This window comes from Emys orbicularis, chromosome 5 (assembly GCF_028017835.1).
Source record: "Emys orbicularis isolate rEmyOrb1 chromosome 5, rEmyOrb1.hap1, whole genome shotgun sequence".
Classification (NCBI taxonomy): domain Eukaryota; kingdom Metazoa; phylum Chordata; order Testudines; family Emydidae; genus Emys; species Emys orbicularis.
This window is the reverse complement of record NC_088687.1, coordinates 10,898,321-10,926,011: the sequence shown is the minus strand read 5'-3', so window position 1 is coordinate 10,926,011 and position 27,691 is coordinate 10,898,321. Positions and strand designations below refer to the sequence as shown.

The following is a 27,691-nucleotide window of genomic DNA, read 5'->3' as shown; positions in this document are numbered from 1 at the left end:
CAGACCTCCTGCACAGAAGAACTTTACCCATGATGGCAACTTCAGAGTGAAACTGAACAGGATTTCATGGACAATTGAAATGATAAAGATACGTTCCTGTTTCACAGCCAGTACCACAATGAAAGTTCTTCTGCAAGAGAGAGCAACCCTACTTAGTTTCTTCTGCAGCTGCCAGCCTGACCCTGAAAGGAGAAAGAGAAGAGACACAGAAAGAAGAAAGGAGGGAGAACACACAGTCATCATAAAAAAGTTAACTAACTTTGGTAGCCTACCAAATTCTCAAGAGATTATGTAAGCCACCAAAGCTTTAAAGTGAACTGCCATAATGTGCCTGTTAATAGCCTACTAGACTACCATGCTGTTGAAGCCTTTGTTCACACTTTATTATCACTTATAAATGCAATAATAATTTAACAAAGTGTTTTCTTCTTAGTTTAGCATCTATGTGATAATGCTCTAATGGTGAAATCCTCGACAAAGCTGCCATTGACTTAATTGGGGCCAGGATTTACCCTACAGGTGGACATCTCTGGGATTTAGCAGGGGTATTAGTGCCAGTGGAATGCTGAAAGATATTTTTGTTATAGCCACACTACTTTTACTATATCTTGTCTTTTTAATGTAACTACTACATATACTGATTGTTTTCTTGCTATATGTCTATGTTAATTGGTATTATATAAAAATGTAAGTAATGTTTCACTCATAAATGAAGCAGAAGAAGAAAAGCAGTGTTGTATTTTGCAGATTACATTTAAAGACACCAGACTCCAACCACTGCGTTTTATGGAATTTTACTTTGCTAAAGCATACTGAAGGACCATAAAGACATTCATTCTCATCAGGTAAAAAGTGTGTTATGAGGACGACGATGGGGGCAACGAGGTTAAATACTGTATTTCCACAAAAGGGAAAAGTATATACAAAACAGTAACCTCCTAACTCTTTTTACAATCTTTCACAATTTTAGAATCATTTCAGTTTCAGAGCTAGTTTCACTACAGCACTGGGTTATTCTTGAGAAGTAATACAAGTAAAGAGGAAACAACATTTTTAGCAGAACAGTTATATTACAGAGTTTATCATTAAGCAAATGTATATGAGTTGAGTTTTATTATTACTGGTCGTTAGTTAGAGTCTGAACATTTGTTTTCTTTACCTCACTCATTAACCATTGTTTCTGCCTGAGTCCAATATCTAAGTGTTGCGTTTCATCCAAAATTTCTTCTAGAGTTAATGGATGTGTATCACCACGCTGGTGCCGCGTCTGATAAAATAAATACGATCTATTAGCGCTCTGCAGGTACTTAATGAAAGTATGAAATCTACAGCAATTTATTAAGACTGGTAGCATGTTATGGCAATCCCCACCCCCCAGAATTAGTTGTTTTAATTTAAAAGAAAAAAGTCATGATACACAGTATTGTAATAAATATTAATTCAAGGACTGAAATCTTCAACATTTTGCTCTGGAAACCTAGTAAGAAAATGAATCTATAACGTCTGTTATGATGAAAGACAGCACTTAAAATGAAAGCTGATGACAGGAAATGAGTCAAATTATAAATTTAAGGATAGTTGACATTCCTAAACATATGGAAGAAATTAGCCCTGAAAGAGATTTTGAGAAATGGTTCCTGGATCGTTGATCAGTTCTCATCTCTGGTTTACGCGAGCAGACTCTCAACCATCTTCTTACTTTTAAACTGCGCAGCCTTGAGCTGGAGTCACTGGGATACAAACATGGGGGAATCTTGCAATGACAATTTTTATTTCAATGACGTTTTTGGCATTAAACAAGTAGTTCTGCGTGTCTGATAAAAGTTCTTAATATTACTGCTACAATGAAAGGTCAGCTTATATAAATGTTTCTGAGCTGACGAGTGGATAAATAAGTATAAACATTTCAGAAAAATTATACTTGAAATAAAATGACTATACCTTCATATAATTCACTATCTTAGCAAGGACTCCAAACTTGTAGCCAGAGCCTCCTGAAAGGGCTTTCAAGTTCAATGACCCATTGCTGTGGTCTGCAAAAGAAGCAAAAGAACATGTTCTCACAAACGGATTTTTAGTTTTGCACTCAACCCTGCTTCAATTATGCATCTGTTTTTGGTACTACAACCATAAATAAAAAGTATACATAGTTCAGAAGTCAAGACCTGGGCACTTTCAGTTGGCTCGTTGTGAAGGAAAATATGGTCTCTATGTAATTCTGTAAGTGCAGAAATGTTACGATTTCTGCTTTAAAGAGGAGGTAAGCAAAAATCAATACCAAAGGAGTAAATTTTAATTCCTAGGCTTAATATCTCATGTTTGACTTTTTGTTGAAACCAACTTTTAAACAACTATAATTGTATTCACTGAATGTCATCTACAGGCAAGCTCAAGGTTCCCACCCTCCCACATGACTGAATGGTACCTATGTGCCATGACATTGTGAGCCAGGAGTAGAAATTTTAATTTAAAATTGCAAGCAATACAATACCAATTAAAATGCCCTTCTCTATTCCAATGTGGCTTCTAATCTGAGCTTCTTCAACCTAAAATCAATTGCAGTAGCAAAGTCCATCAACTGTATCAGAATCAAATGCCATTGCTACTGGTTTCTATACATGAAACAATCCCTCAGCATGCCTCTTCAGACTGATATTTGTTACCTTCTGGCAAACTAGAGCCAATATACTGTCTATACTTTTCAGATTTCCATTAACTTGGGGCACCGTGAAGCAAACTTCTGAACAATCTGAAAAAATGTTCCACCTTAGTTCATGAAGAATGAAATATATGAGTAATTTCCTGTTTATATGTAGCAACTGCTAAGTGGCTGTTATGAAAAAAATTAATCACAGAGATAATATGATTAATGACTCAGCTACTGGAGTGGAGAGTATGCTTATACAATTTGTAGATGATACTGAGCTGAGAGAGATTGCTAGCACTTTGGAGGACAGGTTTAGAATTCAAAACTACTCTGACAAATTGGAGAATTGGTCTGAATTCAACAAGATGAAAACAATAACAACCAGTGCAAAGTACTTCACATAGGAAAGAAAAATCAAATGCACTCCGAAAAAATGGGGAATAACTAGCTAGATGGTAGTACTGCTGAAAAGCATCTGGGGGACATAGTGGAACACAATTTGTATACGAGTCAACAATGTGATGCAGTTGTGAAATCATTCTTGAGTGCACTAACAGGATTGTCACATATCAGACATGGGAGGTAATTGTGCCGCTCTACTTGGCATGGGTGAAGCCTCAACTGGAGTCACGCATCCAATTCTGGGCACCACACTTTAGAAAAGGATAAACTGGAGAAAATATAGAGGAGAGCAACAAAAATGATAAAGGTTTAGAAAATCTGACCTATGTGGAAAGGTTAAAAAAACTGGGCATGTTTAGTCTTGAGAGAAGATGACCAACGGGAACCTGATAACAGTCTTGAAATATGATAAGGGCTGCTATAAAGAGGAAGGTGATCAATTGTTCTCTGTGTCCACTGATGGTAGGAGAAACAGTAATGGACTTAATCTGCAGCAAGGGAGATTTAAGTTAGATATTAGGAAAAACTTTCTAACTACAGGGGTAATTAAGCTCTGGAATAGGCTTCCAAGGGAGATTGTGGAATCCCCTGGCAGTGGAGGTTTTTAAAAACAAGTTGGACAAACACCTGTCAGGGATGGTCTAAGTCAGTGGTTCTCAACCTTTTTGGGGTCGGGACCTGTTTGTAAATGTTTATGGCCTGTCGCGATCCAGTAAATAGTCTGGGGACGGAGGTTCTGGGCTGGTTTTGGTCAGTCAGCTCCTGCCCCCCAGGGAGGTTGGGTCCTGCAGTTCCTGTACTTTGGACTGGCTGGGCTCAGCTCTCTGCTCCGGGCATTGCAACCACAGCCCCCAGTTATCAAGTCCAGCCCCCCAACTGGACCAAATTTGTGTGAGTGGAGTTGTGACTTGCTCATGGGGTTGCAGTGCTACTCACTCAAATTTGGCCTACCCAGATTCCCATCATCATGACAGCTGGGCCCATCCTGAGTGGTGCTGGGACCCTAGAGGTTGCAATGCCTGGAGCAGTGAGGCAAGCCCAGCCGGCAGGAGCTGCCACGAGACCCTTTGAAACATTCTGGCAATCCAGTTTTGGATCCTGTCCCATGGTTTGAGAAACCCATGTCTAGGTTTATTTGGTCCTGCAATAGTGCAGGGGGCTGGACTTGATGACTTCTTGAGGTCCCTTCCAGCCCAACATTACTATTGTTCTATAATCGCTGGTACTCTTTCCTTCCAAGTCTTTTGACAGTAAAATTTGCTAGTGTACAGAACAACAATATGCTACTACATGAATATATTTTTATTATTTATTATAATTATTTGTATTACTGTGGTACCTAAGCACCCCAATCATAGACCAGGACTCTATTGTGGTCGGCGCTGTACAAACACAGAATAAAAGGACTGTCTCTGACCTAAGGAACTTACAATCTAAGTATAGGACAGTTCTTGCAAAACTTTCCTCTTAACCATATCAGCCACATTATCTGTCACAAAACTCGTCACATAGTACTTTCAATCAAAAGGTCTGAGAAGGAATATATCACTAGCTATTGCTGTCAAATATTCACATGAATGTGGCTGACCCAAGGTACCAGTGTTTGTCACACAGGTAAACATCTTTCTCAGCAGTTACTGTAGCATGCACAATAGTTTGTGACCATTACATCAAATATGTACATTAATATATATATATGCACTAGTTTCTGAAAATATTCAGTCTTCTTGTCTTATGCAAATAAATGTCTCATTTAACATATGAGCAAATGTCAGTCAGAAAAACAGAAATTAAAAATATCTATAGCAGAAGGTTCCAAACTGAAAAATTTTCACAGAGAGCTGGCTGGTCACATGACACTGGCTCTTCGTTTCCAGCTACTAAATTTAACCAAAAGACAGTTAAAATACATTAAATACTTTCTTATTACTTTTGTAAACAGTTGCTGCAGTTACCACAGAGAAGTAGCAAAATGTGATGATGAAAAAGAAAAAAGGTTGTCCTCACAATTTTGAATGGGTCTCTCTATTTTAAATCGTGTGCCACATTATAAAAAATAATCCGAGAACCCTAATCTACAAGTTTTGTTAAAAAAAAATACATAATCAGTAATAAACAATGAAATGCAAACAATATAATGTCCTTTCCTCACACCATGAAAGTGTCACTCTTACTCGGAGGTTGAATGGACATTATAGACAAAATACAAATATTTTATACAAAACAGAGTAAGATTGCACAAGTCCTTAAAATAAGTTTTATTCAATCAAACTTTATATGATACAGAAAATATGAGCGTAATTCAGTAAGGTGCCAAAACCAAAACAAAATTATATGAGGGTAGAACAGACTATTTGGTTAATGCCAACTGGAACTGAGTATCAGAGGGGTAGCCGTGTTAGTCTGAATCTGTAAAAAGCAACAGAGGGTCCTGTGGCACCTTTATACTTCTGTTACTCTTAAAGGTGCAACTGGAACCGAGAGTCAAGAAACACGAGCATTCCCTATCCAGTGAATGTAAACACCATAAATCACTCAGACTTTAAAAAGTCTTCTTAGACTTTAAGAAAGTGGTTGCAATGATTTTACAACAACCTGTATGTAATTAGCATATGAGTTTTCAGTATCAAAATGGAGAAATTTATATTTCCTGATGTTGAGTAAAATACAGGACATTGTCTTTTAACCTTTCAATATAATCTCTATCACGGATACGTTTTTCAAATCCAATCTCAAACTATTAATACAAACTCTTAATAAGAAGAGATTAAATACTGTAAACTGGAGAGAGGGTGACATTTTCATTCCCAGTGTAGATGTCTGAAAGTCTGAAGAGACAGTATGCTTTAAAAAGCTAATCTTTGCGAGTTTATTAAATTCTAGTGGGCTGGAGAGGTCAAGTGCACCAAGCAACTGAACTCTGGCCCTGGTTCTTGGTCTAAAAGACACCTGCCCCTCACCGTGAAGTTATTGTTTAGAGCCTATAAATGCTGTCGCTCATAGGGAACACCACTTATATTTAGCCTGGTGTTTGCAGAACAGTTCTGCCATGCCTGAGCATGGCCAGAGGCGCTCCAAAGAAGAGACGCTGCAGTGGCAGATTTGGGTGGTTGAATCTACCATGCTGCCAAATACTCGATCCAGGAGAGGAGAAGGAAAGATAAGTCGCTACTTTATGAAAATGAATAAAAATTGAAGTTATTAAACAAAATGTTTGGGAGAAACCACCACCAACCTGGTCCTTCGCCAGAGGCAGAAAATCTGCTGGCCTGAGCTGAAGGACAGGTCTTAGTCCTGGAGACTCCAACAAAAACACTGGACTGCCTCCAGATTCCATAGGGGAGAGGAGGAAGCACTAACCCAACATCAGCGATGAATGAGGAGAGAAGAACATATACGCACCATGACTTTGCTTTATGTTTCCTCCTTTCCCCCGATTCTCTGTCTGTATTTCTCTCTAGAATGTAAACTCTGTGATCAAGGCCCATCCTATGGTCCCACAAACTTCAGGAGCTCACAAACAAATGTGTATGCCCATTCTTATCTCGGACACAGACCAATTCTGAATTTTTACAATTAAACAGAGTTATTCCCCTTACTCAGGATAACTGCTTCATAGCTGTTCAGGGTAGCTCAATGGCTCTGCGATGACACATTGATGCAGACATTCTTTGTCTATCAGGTTTCAGAGTAGCAGCCGTGTTAGTCTGTATCCGCAAAAATAACAGGAGTACTTGTGGCACCTTAGAGACTAACAAATTTATTAGAGCATAAGCTTTCGTGGGCTACAACCCACTTCTTCGGATGCATATAGAGTGAACCATATATTGAGGAGATATATATACACACACATACAGAGAGCATGAACAGGTGGGAGTTGTCTTACCAACTCTGAGAGGCCAATTAAGTAAGAGAAAAAAAACTTTTGAAGTGATAATCAAGATGGCTCAGGGTCTATCAGGGTGCCCCGCCCACCCAGCATGTGGGAGCAAAGTGTCTTTGCTACAAGGCATCAGTGCTAGGAGGGCAGGGAAGGAGTTCTGCAAGTACCCACACCCCCCAACACACACACACACACACCTGAGTTATCAGGCAACCAAGGACCCTCCATCCTTTCCCTCTCTTAACCTCTCACTCCCAATCACTCCCATGCCCTCTTCAACAAAACTCTCTCCCCCTCCCCCTCCCAGCCCTCCACTCCCTGTTTTCCCCCTTCTTTCTGCCCATATACCCCCAGACATGGCCACTGTCCCCCACTGCCAATCTCCCATAGTGTTGCCCCATATCCCTCACTCACAACACGTCTCCTCCCGTTACACTGGTCTACAATTTTTGAGAAGTCGTCTGCTTCAGAGATAAAATGTGCTATTTATTATGTATTTTGATGTGCTGAATTCAAATATGACAATTAAAACAACTGATTGGCTACTGTTTCTAAGATATTTAAGTTTTTACATTTTATGTCTATGTATATTGTGTAGATAGTAGAGTTTTAATCATAAATTGTAAACCTAGGTCTTTTCATGTGTTTATGGTTGCTTTACATGATAATATTTCACCTGTCCTGTTTATGTAACACTTTAAAAATCAGCAAAAGGTTTATATAAATACAATTTATTATGAAACAAAAGGCAAAAAACTATTATGTACATAGTTTAGTTCTATTCAGTGTCTACTCGGCGCTTCTTGGCTTGTCTCTTGTATTCATTAAATGGAGCATCTTTTGTCACTGTTCAGCAATAGTCTGCAAGCATTGATGGGCTCCATTTGCCCTGATAGCGTTTCTCCATTGTTGCAATGTCCTGGTGAAATCGCTCACCGTGCTCGTCGCTCACTGCTCCGCAGTTCGGTGGAAAAAAATCTAGATGAGAGTGCAAAAAATGTATCTTTAGTGACATGTTGCAACCAAGGCTTTTGTATGCCTTGAGGAGGTTTTCCACCAACAACCTGTAGTTGTCTGCCTTGTTGTTTCCGAGAAAATTGATTGCCACTAACTGGAAGGCTTTCCATGCCGTCTTTTCCTTGCCACGCAGTGCATGGTCAAATGCATCATCTTGAAGAAGTTCACGAATCTGAGGACCAACAAAGACACCTTCCTTTATCTTAGCTTCACTTAACCTTGGAAATTTTCCACGGAGGTACTTGAAAGCTGCTTGTGTTTTGTCAATGGCCTTGACAAAGTTCTTCATCAGACCCAGCTTGATGTGTAAGGGTGGTAACAAAATCTTCCTTGATTCAACAAGTGGTGGATGCTGAACACTTTTCCTCCCAGGCTCCAATGACTGTTGGAGTGGCCAATCTTTCTTGATGTAGTGGGAATCTCTTGCACGACTATCCCATTCGCAGAGAAAACAGCAGTACTTTGTGTATCCAGTCTGCAGACCAAGCAAGAGAGCAACAACCTTCAAATTGCCACAAAGCTGCCACTGATGTTGGTCATAGTTTATGCACCTCAAAAGTTGTTTCATGTTGTCATAGGTTTCCTTCATATGGACTGCATGACCAACTGGAATTGATGGCAAAACATTGCCATTATGCAGTAAAACAGCTTTAAGACTCGTCTTCGATGAATCAATGAACAGTCTCCACTCATCTGGATCGTGAACGATGTTGAGGGCTGCCATCACACCATCGATGTTGTTGCAGGCTACAAGATCACCTTCCATGAAGAAGAATGGGACAAGATCCTTTTGACGGTCACGGAACATGGAAACCCTAACATCACCTGCCAGGAGATTCCACTGCTGTAGTCTGGAGCCCAACAGCTCTGCCTTACTCTTGGGTAGTTCCAAATCCCTGACAAGGTCATTCAGTTCACCTTGTGTTATGAGGTGTGGTTCAGAGGAGGAGGATGGGAGAAAATGTGGGTCCTGTGACATTTATGGTTCAGGACCGGAAGTTTCGTCCTCTTCCTCGTCTGACTCAAGTGAGAATGATTCTGGTGCATCAGGAACCGGCAGTCCTTCTCCGTGGGGTACTGGGCGTATAGCTGATGGAATGTTTGGATAATGCACAGTCCACTTTTTCTTCTTTGACACACCTTTCCCAACTGGAGGCACCATGCAGAAGTAACAATTGCTGGTATGATCTGTTGGCTCTCGCCAAATCATTGGCACTGCAAAAGGCATAGATTTCCTTTTCCTGTTCAACCACTGGCCAAGATTTGTTGCACAAGTGTTGCAGCATGTGTGTGGGGCCCACCTCTTGTCCTGATCTCCAATTTTGCAGCCAAAATAAAGGTGATAGGCTTTCTTAACCATAGTGGTTATACTGCGCTTTTGTGATGCAAAAGTCACTTCACCACAAACATAGCAGAAGTTATCTGCACTGTTCACACAAGTACGAGGCATCTCTGCTCACTTTGGCTAAACAGAAATGTGTCCCTTTGCAAAATCAAACACTGACAAATAAGAGAGCACAACACTGTATGATTTCTAGAGCTGATATAGGGCAATTTGTTCAGCAGAGTGATGTAAGCTTCGTTATGATTGCATCATCCATGACTTCTAGGAATAACATGATACAATTCATATCATGTATGATGCAATACCAGCTTCAGATTGCATCATTCATTGTTTTGCCTAAAAAGCAAGTACTGTCCAAACCCAGTCATAGATTTATTCATAGATCCAGTCAAAGATGTATTTTAGTCATTTCTGGTTTAAATTGAGATCCCTTCCCTTTATAACTCACTTATCCGCCATTCCCAAGTCAAGGGTCGTATATACTGACCCAATAGCATATCTTGAAAACTAGAGCCAATCAACAATTTTAAGCATCATTTTTGTTCTCAGTGACCCAGAATTAGTAAAGTTTGACTACATTTATTTCAGAAGCATTTTGGCTGTAGAGCAGTGTTACACAAGCAACTATAACTCTACCACAGAAACAGGAACTAAAGAAATAAAACACAGTCCACTTCCTCATTACATTACACCTCAATAACACTACTAGAAACATTACAAACAATTATGTCCTGTGATACAGCAGGGCCAGGGAGCAGTGGGAGAGTGATCTTATTGGGTGCTGGGAAGTGGGTGGGCATAAGCCCGCCCACAGCTAAAGGCCTCTCCCCCAGCCTGGGGAGGAGCTACAGAGCCCAGAACTCAACTAAAGTCGGGGGACAACAAAGAAAAAAAAACAGGAACAGGTGTGGGGGTCAAAGGGCCAAAACTAGGGAACCAGAAGGGGACACCGAGCAGAGAACCCCGGACAGCGCCCACTGCTCCTCAAAGGCATCCAAGGAGCCAGTGAACGCTGCCCAGAGGAACTCTGCCCGGATGCGTGAACGGATGAAAGAATGAAAACAGGCCCCACAGTTGCAAGCCCCTCCCTCAGCCAACCTCCTCTCCCTGGTGTTATAAACGGCCACTTTGGCCATGGCTAGGAGGAGGTTGACGAGGAGGTCCCGCGACTTTGTGGGGCCACGGATGGGGTGTGCATAAACAAACAGGTGGGGGGAAAAATGCAGCCAGAACCTCAACACCGCAAAAAGGGCAAGCGTCGGGAAAAGGGGTGAACCGCGCCAGGTACAAGCCCGTGCTCACGGCTCCATGAAGGAGTCGCCAACTAATGTCCCCGGCGTGCCGTGGAACCAGGATGGAATACAGGCTGGGCCACCGGGGTCCCTCACCCTCTGCAGCTGGTAGAAGGTCCCGCCACTTAGTATCGGGGTGGGACACAAGGGTGGGGAAATGAAGAGTGTGGCGCACGAGTGTGTAACGATGGTCCCGTGGCGCGGTTCGGAAGCGAACCGGCTGCAAATCACGCAGCCGGCTCAGGGTACAAAGGGCTGGGGGCCGAGAGAGCTCACGGGGCAGGGGCCTGATGAAGAGATCCATAGGGCCTGGGGTGAGGGGCGGACGGGGGAATACCCTCTCGCGGGACCCGCTCGAGGAAAAACCAAGAAGTGGGCAATAAGGCTGCCTCCACCTCCCGAAGTATGCACCGGGGGTACCAAGGGCAGAGAGCCCCATACACCAGCCAAGCGCATAGGGATCCACTCAGTCCCCCCGGTCGCAGTCCAGGAGGTCTCCGATCCTGGTAACTTCCGCCAGGACCAACCTCTGGTGCACCGAGGGCGACTCCGCCACCTGCACACGAAGATGAAGATTGTGTAGCAGGGGCTCCGTGAGGAGATCTGCCTCCTCGGTGGCCGCCACGGACCTGGTCGCTGAGAACAGCTTCCAGGACCGGAAGAGGTCCTGGTAGAAGACCGGCAGCTCGGAGAGGTCTTGCGGAAGACCTCTCGGATGGAAATAAAGGAGCTACCTGTCGTATCGGAGGCAGTGGAGGAAGGTGTGCACCAACGTGCTCCATGCCAAGCTACCTGCACCATAAAGGAGTCTCTGCATGGCCTGGAGAAGGAAGACATGCACCTGAGTGCGCAGGCACACCAGGCCCTGTCCTCCCTCCTCCAGGGGAAGATGCAGAACCCTGCAGAGACCCAGTGCAGCCCTGGCCAAAAGAACTCCAGAACCAGCTTCTGGAGCTGGGCCAGGAACCTCGGCACTGGGCACAGAGTGTTGAGCCAGTGCCAGAGCACAGACAGGACTAGCTGATTGAGCACCAATGCCCTCCTTCGAAGGGAGAGGCACTGGAGCAGTCCTGCCCACCTCCTCAAACGCTCAACCACCCTGCCCTCCAAATCGTGCCAGTTCTCCGGCGGAGAAGGATGCGTGGCAGAAAGATAAACGCCGAGATAGAGCAATGGACCCACGCCCCACTGAATGGCCTGAAGCGCAGGTGGGAGGAAGCTCGCCTGCCACCCGGCCCCGACCATCAGGCCAGAGCTCTTGACCCAGTTGACCCGGGCAGAGGAGGCCGCTAAGTACACAGTTTGGCAGGCCTCCACCCATACCAGGTCGCCCGGGTCCTGGACCACTACAGGAGAGTGGTCTTATTGGGTGCTGGGAGGTATATAAGCCCTAGGATGGTCAAGGCCTTATTCCCTGTGGACTAGGGAAAGGTTACTACAGGGTAATTGGAGCACCTGGAGTCAATTAAGGCCCCACCCAAGACCTAATTAAAAAAACCCTGCTTCAGTCAAACAGAGAGAGGGAAGGAACGCTGACTAGAGTTTGAAGGAGTATTGCTTTTAGCCAGAGGACCAGGGGAAGGGAAACCCTGCCCAAGCAGAGCAGAGGACTTAGGGGCTCCACTGGCACAGATGACTGAGGGAAACCCTACCCAAAGGGAGAGAGGGTAAGCAGCCCGCAAAGCTGAAGGGGCTAGGACCCGGAGTAGGAGAGCGGAGCTGGGTCCCTTCCCCGCTCCCCTCTCTCCCCCACTGGGGCACTAGCGGAGCCCACAATGCCCAAGAATAGGGGTAAGGGGCAACGCCCTGAGCCACCACACCAAGAAAAAGTGCGGGACCCTCCCCAGTAGCGTTGGCCATTTGCCACAGTCCCCAAAAGATAAACAAACTAAAACGATTTCTACTTAAAAATTCATCATCCAACCAACACAAAAAAAATATCAAGTAAAAATCTCTCCATACATACTACCCACATAAAATCATGGATTTTAAGGCTAGAAGGAACTACTATGCCAACCAAATCTGACTTCCTGCAAAACACAGGACAGAGAATTTCACCCAGTGATTCCTGAATATTAACAGATAGAACTATAGCACATCTTTTAGAAAGCCATCTAATCTTGATATAAAGACTCCAAGTTAACACAACACCATTTTAATATTTTAAATAACTAGTCAATAACCATTTCTAACCACGTCACATGGCTGGAGTTAAACGCTGCACATTTTGCGTGGAAGGAAAAGTCATCTGTGGTGTGGATGAGAATGTAGAGAAGGCAAACTTATAGTTATAGGTTGCAACAGGTATATGAGGACTTAAATAGCAATTTCCAGTCTTTCTTATGGTTGGTTGCTGGTATATGCACTTAAGCAGTCTTAAGTGATTTTTAACACAATCTTTGTTTGACAAAATATAAATTAATAAACTGATATGATTCTCTAAACACAGGGCACTTCAGAAAGGGAGATTCACCTCAGCTCTATCTGTAACCTACTGCTTTATAAAAGTCCTTAATTCACTTCAGCAAAGCCCTTCCCAAACTCAAAAATAACAGACTTTGAGTGCTCCAAACAGGGTTAGACAACACACTGTTAAAAATGCTGTTGCCCTGTCTCCACCAACTCTTTGAGTGATGATTGTACAAATGAAGCATATGAATGGCAGTTAGGAAAATTACTAGCGCAGACAAGGCCTACGTGTCTCTAATACCATTTCTGAGGGTTTGGTTTCCAACTGGGAATTCTATTGTTGGTGGATACTTTCTTATAAGTCATAGCACACATTAACACTCTGCAAAACACATTTGCCCATAAGCACTGTAAAAGCAGAAAATGGAAACTTATTTTCTTACGAAAGTTCTCAGCATCCAGCCACTGAAAATCAATGTTTCCAGTTGGGTATCCAAAAGTTAAGGCATTCAAAATCAACAGTTATTTTGAAAATCTTGGTCAGATTTATTTATTTTTTACCCCCTACTTAAGGTACAGAGCACAACTAGCAATGACATATTCTGTGGATCTAGTCTAATACACTATTGTATTCTAGGAAATTTATTTGAGACTTTTGCTAAGGACCAATCATTCACAGTAAATAGGGAGTAGACTCAGAAAGTGGGTTATCACATAAGTGGTAGACTCAGAGAAAATGTGTTATATTCACTGTGTTTAAATTTAGCATGCCCTTGCTTCTTTAAAGGGAACTGTAAATTAACTTTCAAAACTCAGTCTGCTAATACACCCACACTATCCATCTTGGCCTTTCTGAAGAGGCAGGAAGCATTTGGCACACTGCCAGTTATGTACTAATTTTATTTGCAAGTCACTTTCTAAGACTGTGAAACAAACTTTCAAAATTGTCAGATTTTTTAAAAAAGTATTTACGTTTTTTTGTTTTTCATATATACTTTCCTTGACCCATTTGCTAATTATTGTAGAGACTTGCATTGAAATCAGGAGCTTTTATAAGGTTTAGCAAAAGCATAACACTGTAAAAATGAACGCCATGTCAAACATTCAGAAACAGATTGTCATGTCATAACTCCAAGATTATGACTTCCCTGAAGAGTAAGCAGAAGGACATGAACCAAAAGAGGAATCTGAAGTAATAGAAAATGTAACACACATGACTAATCGAATAACTGTGTTCTATATTATTTATTATATCATAGACCTTACACGGTATAAATCCAGGTATAACAGGATAGACCCTCTCCAGAAACTTCAGTTGAGAAGTTGGAAAACAAAGAAACAAAAGCAAGCCGCCTTTATTTTGTATCAATAATTTTTTTTTTTTAAATCCTCTCTATGAAGGAAATTTACCAAAGAAAAAAATCTTAATGGTTACAGACCTAAGAGATCAGTAAAACAAAAGTTAGAGAGCACCTCTATCTCCACAACTGATAACCTATGGTTAAGAAAACACATTATGTAATGATTCTGTCCAAGAATTAAATCAAAGGCAGCAATATTGTTTCCTATTAACCTGTTTAATCTACCAGTCTGTGGCACATTTACAGTTTATTGTAAGTAAATATAATACTGATTAGAAACAGAAATCTGCAGGTATTAACATTTCAAATGTCATGCTCTGACTCACTGTCTTCCAGCTCAAAGCTCAAGCATGTCAAAACAACCACTGTATCACTAATACACCTCACCGTTAATAAGCTCACATGGTAAAAGAATAAGATACGGGATGGGGAGAGCAGGTTTTTCATCCTACACAATACCATTTAAATTTATGAATGATTTACTCCTGGGGTAGTGGGTTTGATGCAAATGAGCATAAAGGAAGTTGTCAGCAGCATTATGCTCTGGCCAATAGTAGCAAAGCTCCATTTTAGCTGTGCCATAGGCTGCACTAAAAAAAACAACAGAGCAGACCAGCGCTCTTTCAGCATCCTTTCAGACAAGAGGTAGGTCTGTACCGTTTTTTAAAATTGTCTTGTGTTTATATTGATTATTGAAAGAAAATATATCTTTAGCTTAGAAAAGAACTCTATATAAAGCCTTTCTCCTATAAAAGCCAGCACGAATTTTCTTTGTGTTAAGCAGGGTTTTACTCTGCTACAATCCTTAATCTGCTACTATCAGACAAGCACTTTTACCATCTGTGCATTAATGGAAAATTGATGACCACTCCATCTTACAAGAAACCCAATACACCCAAGCCAATGCGCAGTAAACAAAATGTATTTGATGTTTACTAGCTAGTAGCTCATTTCTTGCAGCCTCACGTTCCATTTAGTTGATTCTGACTGTTTTTAAATAGATGCTAAAAATCATTTTTTTATTAAAAAAAAAAATTCTGTAACAAAGAAAAACCAAAAATGTTAGAGGGTGTGTTTTTCAAATATAAACAATAAAGCAATCACTAAATTGCTTAAGAATGAGACTGTATACTGCCTAGCTAGGCTATAAATGTGTTCTAAAGAATTGGTTTGCTAGACTAGCACAAAAATCAACCTTATCACTTAACATATTACTGGTGTAAATATAAGAGTGTTAATCCATCTGCACGATGCAGACAGACAGGTTAGAATCCATGAGAGATTTCTAGATACCATTACATGAAGACGTTTGTCCAGTTGTTTCTTATTTGAGACTTCCTCAGCACTGCATTAAAATGAGTCATTTTGCCACTGCTCCTCTGAATATAATTCCAAGTAGGCTTACATTATCACAGCATCCAAAGAATGATTTTTAAATTAAAACCTATTATAGAAATTATAGAACTAAATTAAATATTTAACTGCTACTAGATTTCGTTCACGCACAATACCTGCAACGCATACTAATCAAATTGGCTCACTGTAAATTTTAAATATTCCTACTGCAATTAGAATTAAAATGCAACTGTGTTGAACCCGAGTTTCTAGGATAGTTTTCAAAGATGTGTCCTTTCTTACCTTATCAGTGCTGCAGTTAATTTTGATGGATTAGCAATGAAGTCTTTAGTCTTGTATTTCATGATTACAACAGTGTTGGTAGATGACTAAACAGCTGTCTTGGCTTTAGTCAAATCTGGGGGATTATAGTCACTAGGGGAGAGCCAACACCTCTAGATTATCAAAATCAGCCTACAGCCGAGTAACCGGACCCCTGCCCCAAATATGTTTATAAAGTAGAATTATCTGAAATTCTCTCTTCAGTGGAGGAAGTTAATTTTCCTAGCCACCATTTAAGACAGGGTTGGGCAAACTACGGCCTGGGGGCCACATCCGGCCCTTCAGACGTTTTAATCCGGCCTTCAAGCTCCTGCCAGGGAGCGGGATCGGGGGCTTGCTCTGCGCGGCTCCCAGAAGCAGCGGCATGTCCCCCCTCTGGCTCCTACACATATGGGCAGCCAGGGGGCGCCACACGCTGCCACCGCCCCAAGTGCTGCCCCTGCAGTTCCCATTGGCCAGCAAACAGGGCCAATGGGAGCTGCAGGGGCAGCACCTGCAGATGGGGCAGCATGCAGAGCCTCCTGGCCATGCCTCCGCATAGGAGCCAGAGGGGGGACATGCCGCTGCTTCCGGGAGCTGCTTGAGGTAAGTACCGCCTGGACCCTCTCCCGCGCTTCAACCCCTTGCCCCAGCCCTGATCCCCCTCCCGCCCTCCGAACCTCTCAGTCCCACCCTCCTGCATCCCAGAGCCCTCACTCCCACACCCATACCCCTGCCCCAGCCCAGAGCCCCCTCCCGCACCCTGAACTCCTCATTTCTGGCCCCACCCCAAAACCCGCACCCCCAGTTGGAGCCCTCACCCCCTCCCACAACCCAACCCCCCAATTTCGTGAGCATTCATAGCCCACCATACAATTTCCATACCCAGATGTGGCCCTCGAGCCAAAAAGTTTGCCCACCCCGATTTAAGAAGTGCTAAGCACTATCTTCAAAACATCAATTGGCATATCATATAACTAAATCACTAGCTATCAGATATCAAAGGGGTTAAAAATATTGTCTTACAACTCATGTTACTAGAGTTTAAAAATTAATTATAGCTAAGACACTACCCAAATCGTGGGATGATATTCAAATAATAGCGGCTGAGTTGTGGACAGGACATGGACAATTGTGAAAAAGTAATAATGGACCTTTATTAATTGCAGTAATTTGGAAAAGCCACAGCAGACCCATTTGTTTAAGAAAAATTTGCTGGAACAATATAAACACTCAACTATTATGCTATGCTTGTGATTTTTTTTATTATTATTATTTTTTGATAACCAGACAATTTGGTGCAACTACAGGGCTGTAACCAGGGCGGGGCAAGTGGGGCAGCTGCCCAGGGCACAAAGCTCGGGAAGGGTGCCCTGGAAAAATGGGGCTGAAAAAATGAGGAAAGAAAGAGTAGAGGGTAGAACCCTGCAGCAAGCATGGTATTGGCGCCCTTACTTCTGCACTGTTGCTGGTGGTGGTGCTGCCTTCAGAGCTGGGACCCGGCCAGCAGCCATCGCTCTCTGGCCGCCCAGCTCTGAAGGCAGTGCCACCGCCAGCAGCAGCGCAGAAGTAAGGGCGTCAATATCATACCTGCTACCGGCTCTACCCCCTACCATTTCCCCCCTGCATACTGGCTGTTTCCTGCTTTATATTAATAATGGCCCAATTTTATTACTGGTAAATTCATAGACAAACTGTTTAAAATAGGTAGAAATATGAAATTTGGGCTTTATCATTTTTCCTTTCAATTATCCATATATTTTGGTTTCCAATTTTGTAAACAAAACATCAATGCTTTCTTTACAATTAGTATTTTCTGGTCATGTAGCATTTTGATTAAGTAAAGTTAAATAAAAGATAACCAGGTAGACTTCTTAATAGGCTACGCCTTTATTCGTTGTCTTATCTACAAAACAAAAATCACTTTATCTTAAGATTTTTGTAAGGAATTTCAACTTTTAAGTGAACAAAGTTGCCTCATGTCCAGCGTAATTATACGCAGTATAAAACATACATTTTTTACAATCAAACTGAGCATCTTTCCTTAATTAGCTATATAGCTCTGATTTTAATTAATGTTACATCATATCCCACCTGCATGAGTATAAGGCCTGGTCTACACTACCCGCCTGAATCGGCGGGTAGAAATCGACCTCTCGGGGATCGATTTATCGCGTCCCGTCAGGACGCGACAATCGATCCCCGAATCGAGGCTCTTACTCCACCAGCGAAGGTGGGAGTAAGAGCCGTCGACGGGAAGCCGCGGAGGTCGATTTTGCCGCCGTCCTCACAGCGGGGTAAGTCGGCTGCGATACGTCGAATTCAGCTACGCTATTCGCGTAGCTGAATTTGCGTATCTTAAATCGACCCCCCCCGTAGTGTAGATGTAGCCTCACATGCAAGAGCCTTTCTTACGTAACCTTCAGTCTTCCTGTACCAAGTTTGTGTAGCAAAATTTACATATTAATTTACATACAAAAGAAAACTTTAAGGCTGCACAGTCATGCACAGTTATAAAATACCAGAATGAAGGTTGTCTGTGTGATTTTAATTTGGTGCCATTGTGCATATTAGTTTAAAGAGAATTAAAGCCACTTTAATTTTGAATGAGGTGTTCGCTGAGGGGGGGGGGGGGGGGGGTTTAATGCAGTTTAACTAATCCACTTCAAATTCACACCTTTAGTTAATTCAGATTAATTTTCCTGGATGTCCCTGTGTAGACAAGCTCTTAACTATGGAGTCACTCCTGGTCCTCTATACCATGCAAAAACTACAATACTATACTAAGACTGATGTTTAAACCTGTTCATAAGTCAGGAAATTCAGAGTTAAAAGAAATAAATGCTCTTTTTAAAAAGGAAAAATGCACATTCCTCCCTACTCTAGAAATGATTGATATAATTAACTCGTGCATGAGCAGAACCAGAACTTTTCAACTCACTTTTACAAATATTTGTTGGACGGTAAGGGTAGTATATCATGTTAATAACTGAAGTTCCTAAATAGTTTTTTTGGTATTTAAAAATATATCTTTCAATTCATCTTAAAGATACCCAAAGCAGCCCTTAGCCTGCTCCTCTGCATGTATGACTTAATTCATAGTATTCTAACAAGTACATTTGTCTAACACATTCTAAGGTGAGGGATGAGAGCAGAGTAAAAACTGTGCTTTAATCTCTCCCCTTCGCTCCCTGCCACATTTCATCATCTCTCTCAACTAAACCCTCACCCATTCTACCCTCAGAGGTGCTGGAAGAGGTAACCAATTTAAGAAAACACCAAGCCTCAAGGGGCTCCCTTTCCCATTTTAGTTCAGTCCGCAGCCAGTCCTTCAATACAATGTTGTTCTAGGCTCAGTTCCAGAAGTTCACGTATCTAAATCCTGCTGCCTCCCTAAAGCAACGAAAACAGTTAGACCAATGCCAAGCAGTGGCAGAGCCAGGTTTTGCAACTGGGGGAGAGGGAGGCGATGGGTCATTGGTGACGGGCTGGAGAGTGAGCCTATCACGCACCCACCTGGTGGGAGCAGCTACAGTCCTGCAGTGCCAGCCTAGCTCCGCACTCCAGGCGTTGCAACCTAACACACGGGGTCATAGTGCCACAGAACTGCTGCGTGCTGAACACTATGAGAATTTGGCCCTTAATGTGTTAGGAAGCTTGCATGTTAACCGAAAGAGCGATACTAGCGCTTACAGAGGAGGTAAGGAAATTGTATTATAAACCTGGAGAGCAGTTGAAAGTTCAACCTTGTTTTTGGAAACTCGTTCTCCAAGACAGTTACAATTTCTAAATGTACTGTAATTCCACTTAGCCAAATTCAAATGACCCAGCCTAGTTATCCAAAACAACACTGTGTCCCCCATGTAGCCCTATGTCGGTTACATACCAACTGATTAACTAACATTAAGGCTGCGGGAACTGTGATGTAGAAGGATTTCCAAATAGGATGAGGAAAGGAGGGAGGGAAACGAAGGGAGGCAAAGAGGGTAAGGGAGAGAAAAGGGGAAGGAAAGAAGACGGGAGAGGTGCTGCTTGAATGCTTCCCAACGCTGACAGCCCTGGGCTCTGCAGACACCAATACAAATACCAAGGGGAACAGCCAGCTCCCTCCCCTAACGCTGACGGTGCTTGGAAGCACTAAAGCATAGGGTTAAAATGGGACAGGGGGTGGGGGGTAATAGGTGCTTATATAAGAAAAAGTTCCAAAAAACAGGACTGTCCCTTTAAAAACGGGGTATCTGGTCACCCTACTAAAGCAGCACTAACAAGGCTCTTTCTCTCTTTTCCACCCTCCTCTCTGCCTCCCTCTTTTCCTCATCCTACCCAGAAATCCTGCAGCTTAACATTCCACTTCCATTTATCCAAACGCACAGTTACCCAAAGGAATCAGATGGCCCCCAGACCATTCTGATAAATGGAACTGTACTGTACTTAAAACCACAAATTCTCTCTCATAGAGCTGGAAGAGAAAAACCCTAAAAAAAGGAAGAACATAGAAGAATACCACGTTAATCATTCCAGTCATTAGGATGCACACATCCAGTAACAGCACATGGGTCCCTTGTTTTGCTAGAAACGTCACATGCACAGAGCGGGTTTTCAAACCATTAAAAAACTAGAACATTTAAGAGTAACAAATAGAACATGTTTCTAAAATCATCCCATGCAGATGGAAATAATCTCTGTAAAATTGCTTCTTTGCATTAGCTTTGGATTAAGTGAGAGATGCTCCTTAACTTTATTGAAACATGCTGAAGTGTATTAGTCTTGCAATAAAATATATTTCAAAAAGTCATCACACAGTCAAGCTGTGCATTTTGATCCAATATATTTTTGTGTTAAAGCAAAATAAAGAGCCAGATTAATGCAGCTTCACTTCAAAAAGTATGTACATGTCCAAAGCTCTCCAGTTCAAAAAAGATTCACTGCTTGCCACAGGAAATTAGCTGTCATTCTGAAAGTAAACTCTTCCAACTAGGGAAAATAATTCGAGTTCCAACTAAATTGGTAAAAGAAAAAACTGACATTTTAGAAACTAAAAACGTCACCTTTGTTTCTCTGTCTGTTTTAGCCTATAGCTCTGCTGCAGTGAGCACAATAAAAGAACTCTCCAAGCATGGCAACCCTCAACAACAGTCACTGGAACGCGACTACGTCCCTTTACCAATACCTTGGTTTTCAAGTGCAAAAGATTTACCCTTTCCATGATAACTGGAACACTGCCTGCTTTATTATTCTGGTGCTATTTATCTTTACCGTAGTTTCTCTGGTGGCGTTGGCTTTCCTTTACGAGTTGCTTGACTGTTGCTGCTGTGTGAAAAATAAAACCATGAAAGACCTAGAGAATGAATCCAATCCAGTTAGAACCATGATGGACAGCTTTAGAAAGAGAGAAACAGAAGTGGTGTAGTAATGATTGATCACTAGAACTCACAGAAGAACCAACAAGAAAATGAAGCCTCTTGCATCTTATGAGCAAGTCATGTGCTTTTTGGGCCTTAAAAATCATTATTAGCAACAATTATTTCACTTCTGGATGTGAACTTGAACGGCTAGCAAAATCTTTATATGGCCCACCTGTTAGAATGTTATGTGGGAAGAAAGATTTTTGTTTTTAAATGAACTTTTGTCATCTATATTTGATTACTAGAGTAAATTTTTGTTCATCTGAACAATTCACAATGTTGCTTAATTGGAGAAATACAGATCAATCTGATTGTCACCCTCACCCCTGCCATCTCATGTCTCCTCCTTGGTCTATAGGTTTCTCCCATATGTTTGCCTGCCACAGCCCCATACAATACACCTTAATGTGAAAGGATACTTCTGTCCATGTGTGCCCGAAATCAGGAGAGGTGGGTTGGATTCCAGAAACTCCTTACCTTTCAGCACCTCTCCTTTCGGGGGAAGTCTGCACAAAATTTACCCAAACAATAGTAGTCTTCTTAAAAACAAGTTTATTAAAAGGAAAAAATGTCAGTAAAACAAAATAAATGGTTTTCATTACACACTGCATCTGAATATTTTGCAAAGCCCAGTGAGGTAGGCTTTCTTATTAGATAAAAAAAGAAAAATGTTCATCCCCAGAAAACAAGTACCTCTCTGACCACTTCCACTTCCTGGAAGGACCTGACAGCTTCTCCCTGCAGTTCAGAAGTCCCACCCTATCCCTCACCCAAACTGCTTGTCAATTCCTAGGTGTTAGAGTTTATCATCACATCAGAGTGAGGTCACCTCAATATTTCCACAAAGGAGTGTTTAATCAAGAGTACTGTCTGGAGGCAAATGAGTGTCTTTCCCCCCCCATACAAGAACAAATCACCTAAGAGATTCCCTCCCACATCTTCCTGTCTCCAAGTCCATAATTTCACAGATCATTCCTGATCTCCACCTCCCTCCCACACTTCTACCAGTCAAAGGGATTGCCTTTTGAGTTACAGATCCACTGTTCTTGGCTACAGACGTTAGAACACACTTTCATGCTGGATGTATCGAGTTTCTATATTAGGGCAAGCCTACATTACTAAATTAATTTGACTTAAGTTACTTTGACATAGAGCCACCACAGTAATTAAATCTCTTTTGCCTGTCCACACTACCTTCCTTGTGTCGACAGTGTGCATCCTCACCAGGAGCGCTCACACTGATTTAACTATCAGTGTAGGGCATTGTGGGACGGCCTTTGAAAGGCAGGAACAGTCAATGTAAGCAACACAGTATCAACACTGACAATGCATTGACTTAACTGCATCGACCTAAGCACTATTCCTCTCGCATAGTTGGAGTTATTAAGTCAGTGTAGTGGGCGAGTTACATCGGTGGGAGCTATATTTTAGTGTAGACGCTTACAGAGTTAGGTCAGCATAAGCTGCCTTATGTCAACCTAACTCTGTAGTACAGACCAGGCCCCAGCTGTCCAGAGTCAGCACGACTTTGACTATTTTAGACTCTCTTATCAATCTTTCCTTGCCATGAAACATATATTATAGACAGATCCAAGGACTATCTTGGGTAAAAGTGATCATGACATGATAGAGTTCATGATTCTAAGGAATGGTAGGAGGGAGAACAGCAGGAGGCAGACTTTAGCAAACTCAGCGAGTTGGTAAGATCCCACGGGAGGCAAGTCTAAGGGGAAAAACAGTTCAAGAGAGTTGGCAGTATTTCAGAGACAGTATTAAGGGCACAAGAACAAACTATCCCACTGCGTAGGAAAGATGGAAAGTATGGCAAGAGACCACACTGACTTAACCTGGAGATCTTCAATGATCTGAAACTCAAAAAAGAGCCCTAAAAAAGTGGAAACTAGGTCAAATTACAAAGGACAAATATAAACAATATAACACAAGTATGTAGGGACAAAATTAGAAAGACCAAGGCACAAAACGAGATTAAACGAGCTAGAGACATAAAGGGTAACAAGAAAACATCATACAAATACATTAGAAACAAGAGGAAGACCAAGCACAGAGTAAGCCCGTAACTCCATGAAGGGGGAGTGTAGTGAGGTGGAGCAGCCTCCCCCCGAACTAGAGAGCAAGGCACCACTATACTCCTCTGGTGGGCAGACCTAAAACCTCCCCACCCTCCGCACTGGACCCAGGGTGGGACAGGAAATATAAAAGCAGAGCCCCAGATCTCAGTTGGGGCTGGAACATGGGAGGAAGCAGACATCTCTTCCAGGAAGCAGAGATCTTTGTAGGATCCCGGACTAGCCCCCAAGTGGAGCCACATCCTGCAGTTCGAGGAGATGGACAAGTATCCCAAGGAACTGCCAGAACCACTCTCAGATGAATGCCCCGAGGAGCTGTGGGGACTGCCGGCGGCCGAGGACACATAAGAACGGCCATACTGGGTCAGACCAAAGATCCATCTAGCCAAGAAGCTTGTCTTCCGACAGTGGCCAATGCCAGGTGCCCCAGAAGGAATGAACAGAACAGGTAATCATCAAGTGATCCATCCTCTGTCGCCCATTCCCAGCTTCTGGAAAACAAGAGGCCAGGGACACCATCCCTGCCCATCCTGGCTAATAGCCATTGATGGACCTATCCCCCATGAATTTATCTAGTTCTTTTTTGAACCCTATTATAGTCTTGGCCTTCACAACATCCTCTGTCAAGGAGTTCCAGAGGTTGACTGTGCGTTGTGTTAAAAAGTACTTCCTTTTGTTTGTTTTAAACCTGCTGCCTATTAATTTCATTCGGTGGCCCCTAGTTCTTGCGTTATGAGAAGGAGTAAAAAACACTTCCTTATTTACTTTCTCTACACTAGTCATGATTTTATAGACCTCTATCATATCCCCCCTCACTCGTGTCCTTTTCAAGATGAAAAGTCCCAGTCTTATTAATCTCTCCGCATACGGCAGCCGTTCCATGCCCTTAATCATTTTTGTTGCCCTTCTCTGAACCTTTTCCAAGTCCAATGTATCTTTTTTGAGATGGGGCGACCACAACTGCACGTCGTATTCAAGATGTGGGCATACCATGGATTTATATAGAGGCAACATGATATTTTCTGTCTTATTATCTATCCCTTTCTGAATGATTCCCAACATTCTGTTCACTTTTTTGACTGCCGCAGACAAGAGGCAGAGGACAGAGGGCCTTTGGACTATGGAGCCCTACACCCAGACTGTGGTAGGACATAAAGGCCTAGAAAGACGTCCAAGTCAAAGATGACCCCCAGGTTACAGGCCTGAGTGACAGGCAGGATGGTGGTGTTGTCTCCAGTGATTGATAAAGGAGGTAGTGAGGAGGACTTGGGGAGGGGGGTAATTAAGAGCTCTGTTTTAGCCACATTGAGCTTAAGCGGACAAAAAGACATCCAAAACAACTGTTCACTCAGAACTAGAATCAGACCAAATTCATTCCTTTTAGGACACACAGTAGCAGTACTGAACACTTCTGATATTGGCTGGGTCTGACACTGACATAAAAGAGGAAATAGCTTTCCAATGAGTTGCTTTGACCTAAATACCCAAAACACGGCTAAGCAGTTAGGGTTCTTACGCACACAAAATACATGACTCAAATCCACAGAAGCAAGGAAATGAAAAATTATGCCCTCCAACAGTACACAACCTCTATTCCCCCCACCCACAGGCATACACTTTACTGTTAACAATACCACCCTACACTACAGACCACAACTTGAACTCTTTGCTGTTCTGCACACACATCCCTTTCCCAGATTATATTTATCCAACATTAGTACTTGTGGATGTTTGGTATAGTAGTTGGTTATGCTGAGAGAGGGTAGGTTGGGGTAAAGGGTATGTGTAAAGGGGATGATGGAAGGCTGGCATCCCTACTGGGGAAACGTTAAGGTCCTGGTGTGTGGTGTAGGGTAGTTGTGGCAATGGTAAGGTGTGTGCCCCTTCCCCCACTGGGTGTAACTGCTAACCCTTTGGGAATCTGGAGCATTTTAGAGCTTCAGTAGAAGCATCAACACGGACTGTGCCAAAGTCACCAGTGCAAGAGGGTTGGGTGGCAATGTCAAAGCCACAGCTTCCTGCGCCAACAGCAATATTCTCAGGGCACAAGAGTCCCCCGGAGGTGTCTAAAGGAGAGTTCAGAGGCACGCTGCATTTTTCTTTCAGGCACAGGACGACATCTGCAGCCAACTCTGATACTCTGCTTATTATGGTCAATATCTAGGCAGATAGAGCATACCGTCATCTGTCACTAACATAGTTCTGCCATACAGTCACGTCTTGAAATCACTGAGCAGTCTCTTTCTTCAGAAAACTTTCCTGCCACAAAGATTGGGTGCATCAAGAAAAAACGGAAAATCAGTGAGAAAGCCTGAGGCAGAAGCGGATAGGTCGAAAATGCACTCAGAAGGAAAAATAAGCAGCGGAGAGGCACACCAGAATGCTAGAGCACCAAAATAATCTTTAATATGCTGCGGAACTGTACTGGAGCACTGAGGCAAAGTATGAAGTTGACTGTAGAATACAGCTGTCCCTGTGCTCAGCAATACAGGTCACCAGGACCACATCACTTCTATTCACTGCTCTCTGTTGGCTCTTCACTGAACATGGAAGTCAGTTTAAAGACATCTGACGTGCCTTGCCAAACTCTGCATGGAACTGGCCTTAGCTACTGAGACACCATCTCTCTCTCTTTCTGATTCCAGTGAAACTATTGGCCAATACAGAGCAACTTGTAATCACAGGTTACAGAACCTTCCCAGGCTGATAGATCAAGACTTACTGCCAGACAAAACAAGAATGACCCTAACCACATGGCACACAAAGCAAAATATAAAACCCAGTTCTTTCTCCAAGCATACATCTTTTTATTAAATAAATAAATAAAAATCTTAGCTAGCCCATTGGCAAGGAAGGGAGAGAGAGATCACTTTGTTGTTGACTTTACTCTTGGGAGACACTCAAGGCTTGTCTATATTATGGGGACTCTAGCGGCACAGCTATGGCATGGCAGCTATGCAGCTGTAACCCCATGGTGTAGATGCACACTACACGGACAGAAGCGGTTTCCCCATTGCTGTAGTATCTCTACCTCCCTGAGCAATGGAGCTAGGTTGACGTAAGCGTTCTTCCGTTGACATACCCGCATCTACACGGAGGGTTTATATCAGCATAGTTATGGTGCTCAGGAGAGCAGTAGCTATGTCAATCTCAGTTTTAAGTGTAGATCAGACCTGCGATGGTACAGTGATGGGCACCAATATAGTAGCCTAAATAAAAGGAAAGACAGGGTGGAAAGCTGAAAACACTGAAAAGCATACAGTAAAAAGAGCAGGAGTGATGCACAACCATAGCACACCAGGAGCTTCTTCATGAAGCAGGGTCAAGCATAAACTGGCTGCAAAGTTCAGAGGCCAGCATTTACATCATCCAGAGGATGGCATGTCACTTACAGTACAGGGCCTGACCCACACTCTACCTCCATCCTCCAGAGTCAAAATTCTTTAAGAGTTGTAGAAGTTCCTGCACTCTCATGCTCAGGAGCTAAGACCCAAGCATAAGAATCCTAGAGGATCATATCTTTGGAGAATGGCTCTGGCCACATAGGAAGTTTACTGAAAGACTGACCCAATAGGGTATGTGGACAGATGGAAAGAAACAATCAGAGGTACTTTCACCAACCTGTGTTTTGTTTTGAGCTTGATGATCCACCCTGCTCTAGTTTTGCTTTTTTCTTTTTGGAAGATGTTGAATCAGACGAGGGTGCCGTACGCTTTTCTACAGCAGGAGTGGAGAGTGCTCGTTTTTTGAATAGCTCTCGTTCTCTTAGCAGGCTTGGATCCATAATTCTGTCATGAGAAAAAGGAATAGGGAAAATCAAAATCAAAAAGGTCAATGAGGTATGTAAAGTGTACAGAATTTTAATATTTTATTATAAATTCCCTTATTTATAGAATTTATAAATGCCTCTTTTTAAAAGGTAATATACAGGGAAAGGGATACTTTTAAAATGCAATTTCAAATGTACCAAGATGTTATTCTCCAAAACAAGAATTTGAAAAGCTAACACATTAGTGCATGATTTTCTGAGGTCATTCTTAGTAGTAACTGTGTCTATAAATATGCAGGAAACAAAACAAAAACAGATAACTTTTAGTTTGACCTTGAATTTTAGGCTTTGCAAAAAACAAAGGTTTTTCTAAATACAATATTAATAAAAACATTTTTGTGATCTTTATAATTCAAAT

The 27,691-nt window shown here is 42.4% G+C and overlaps 2 protein-coding genes across 3 annotated transcripts in view; one reads left to right on the top strand and one right to left on the bottom strand.

Annotated features, from left to right (window-relative positions):
- The window catches only part of GTF2E2 (general transcription factor IIE subunit 2), a 58,240-nt gene that overhangs the window by 20,301 nt on the left and 10,248 nt on the right, over positions 1 to 27,691 (bottom strand). For both annotated transcript variants that reach the window (XM_065405140.1, XM_065405141.1), the window contains exons 2-4: positions 27,126 to 27,292; positions 1,942 to 2,033; positions 1,160 to 1,267 (exon numbers count right to left, since the gene is read on the bottom strand). In XM_065405140.1, coding sequence (XP_065261212.1) covers positions 1,160 to 1,267; positions 1,942 to 2,033; positions 27,126 to 27,288 — 363 coding nt within the window. In that variant the 5' untranslated portion in view covers positions 27,289 to 27,292. The remainder of the gene's footprint in view (positions 1 to 1,159; positions 1,268 to 1,941; positions 2,034 to 27,125; positions 27,293 to 27,691) is intronic.
- SMIM18 (small integral membrane protein 18) lies at positions 21,129 to 21,422 on the top strand. The gene has a single exon (XM_065404635.1). It carries the CDS (start codon positions 21,129 to 21,131, stop codon positions 21,420 to 21,422), a length of 294 nt encoding a protein of 97 aa, XP_065260707.1.

Excerpts from the sequence above, each read along its gene's own strand:
- SMIM18 (XM_065404635.1), top strand. The coding sequence starts at position 21,129 with ATGGCAACCCTCAACAACAGTCACTGGAACGCGACTACGTCCCTTTAC.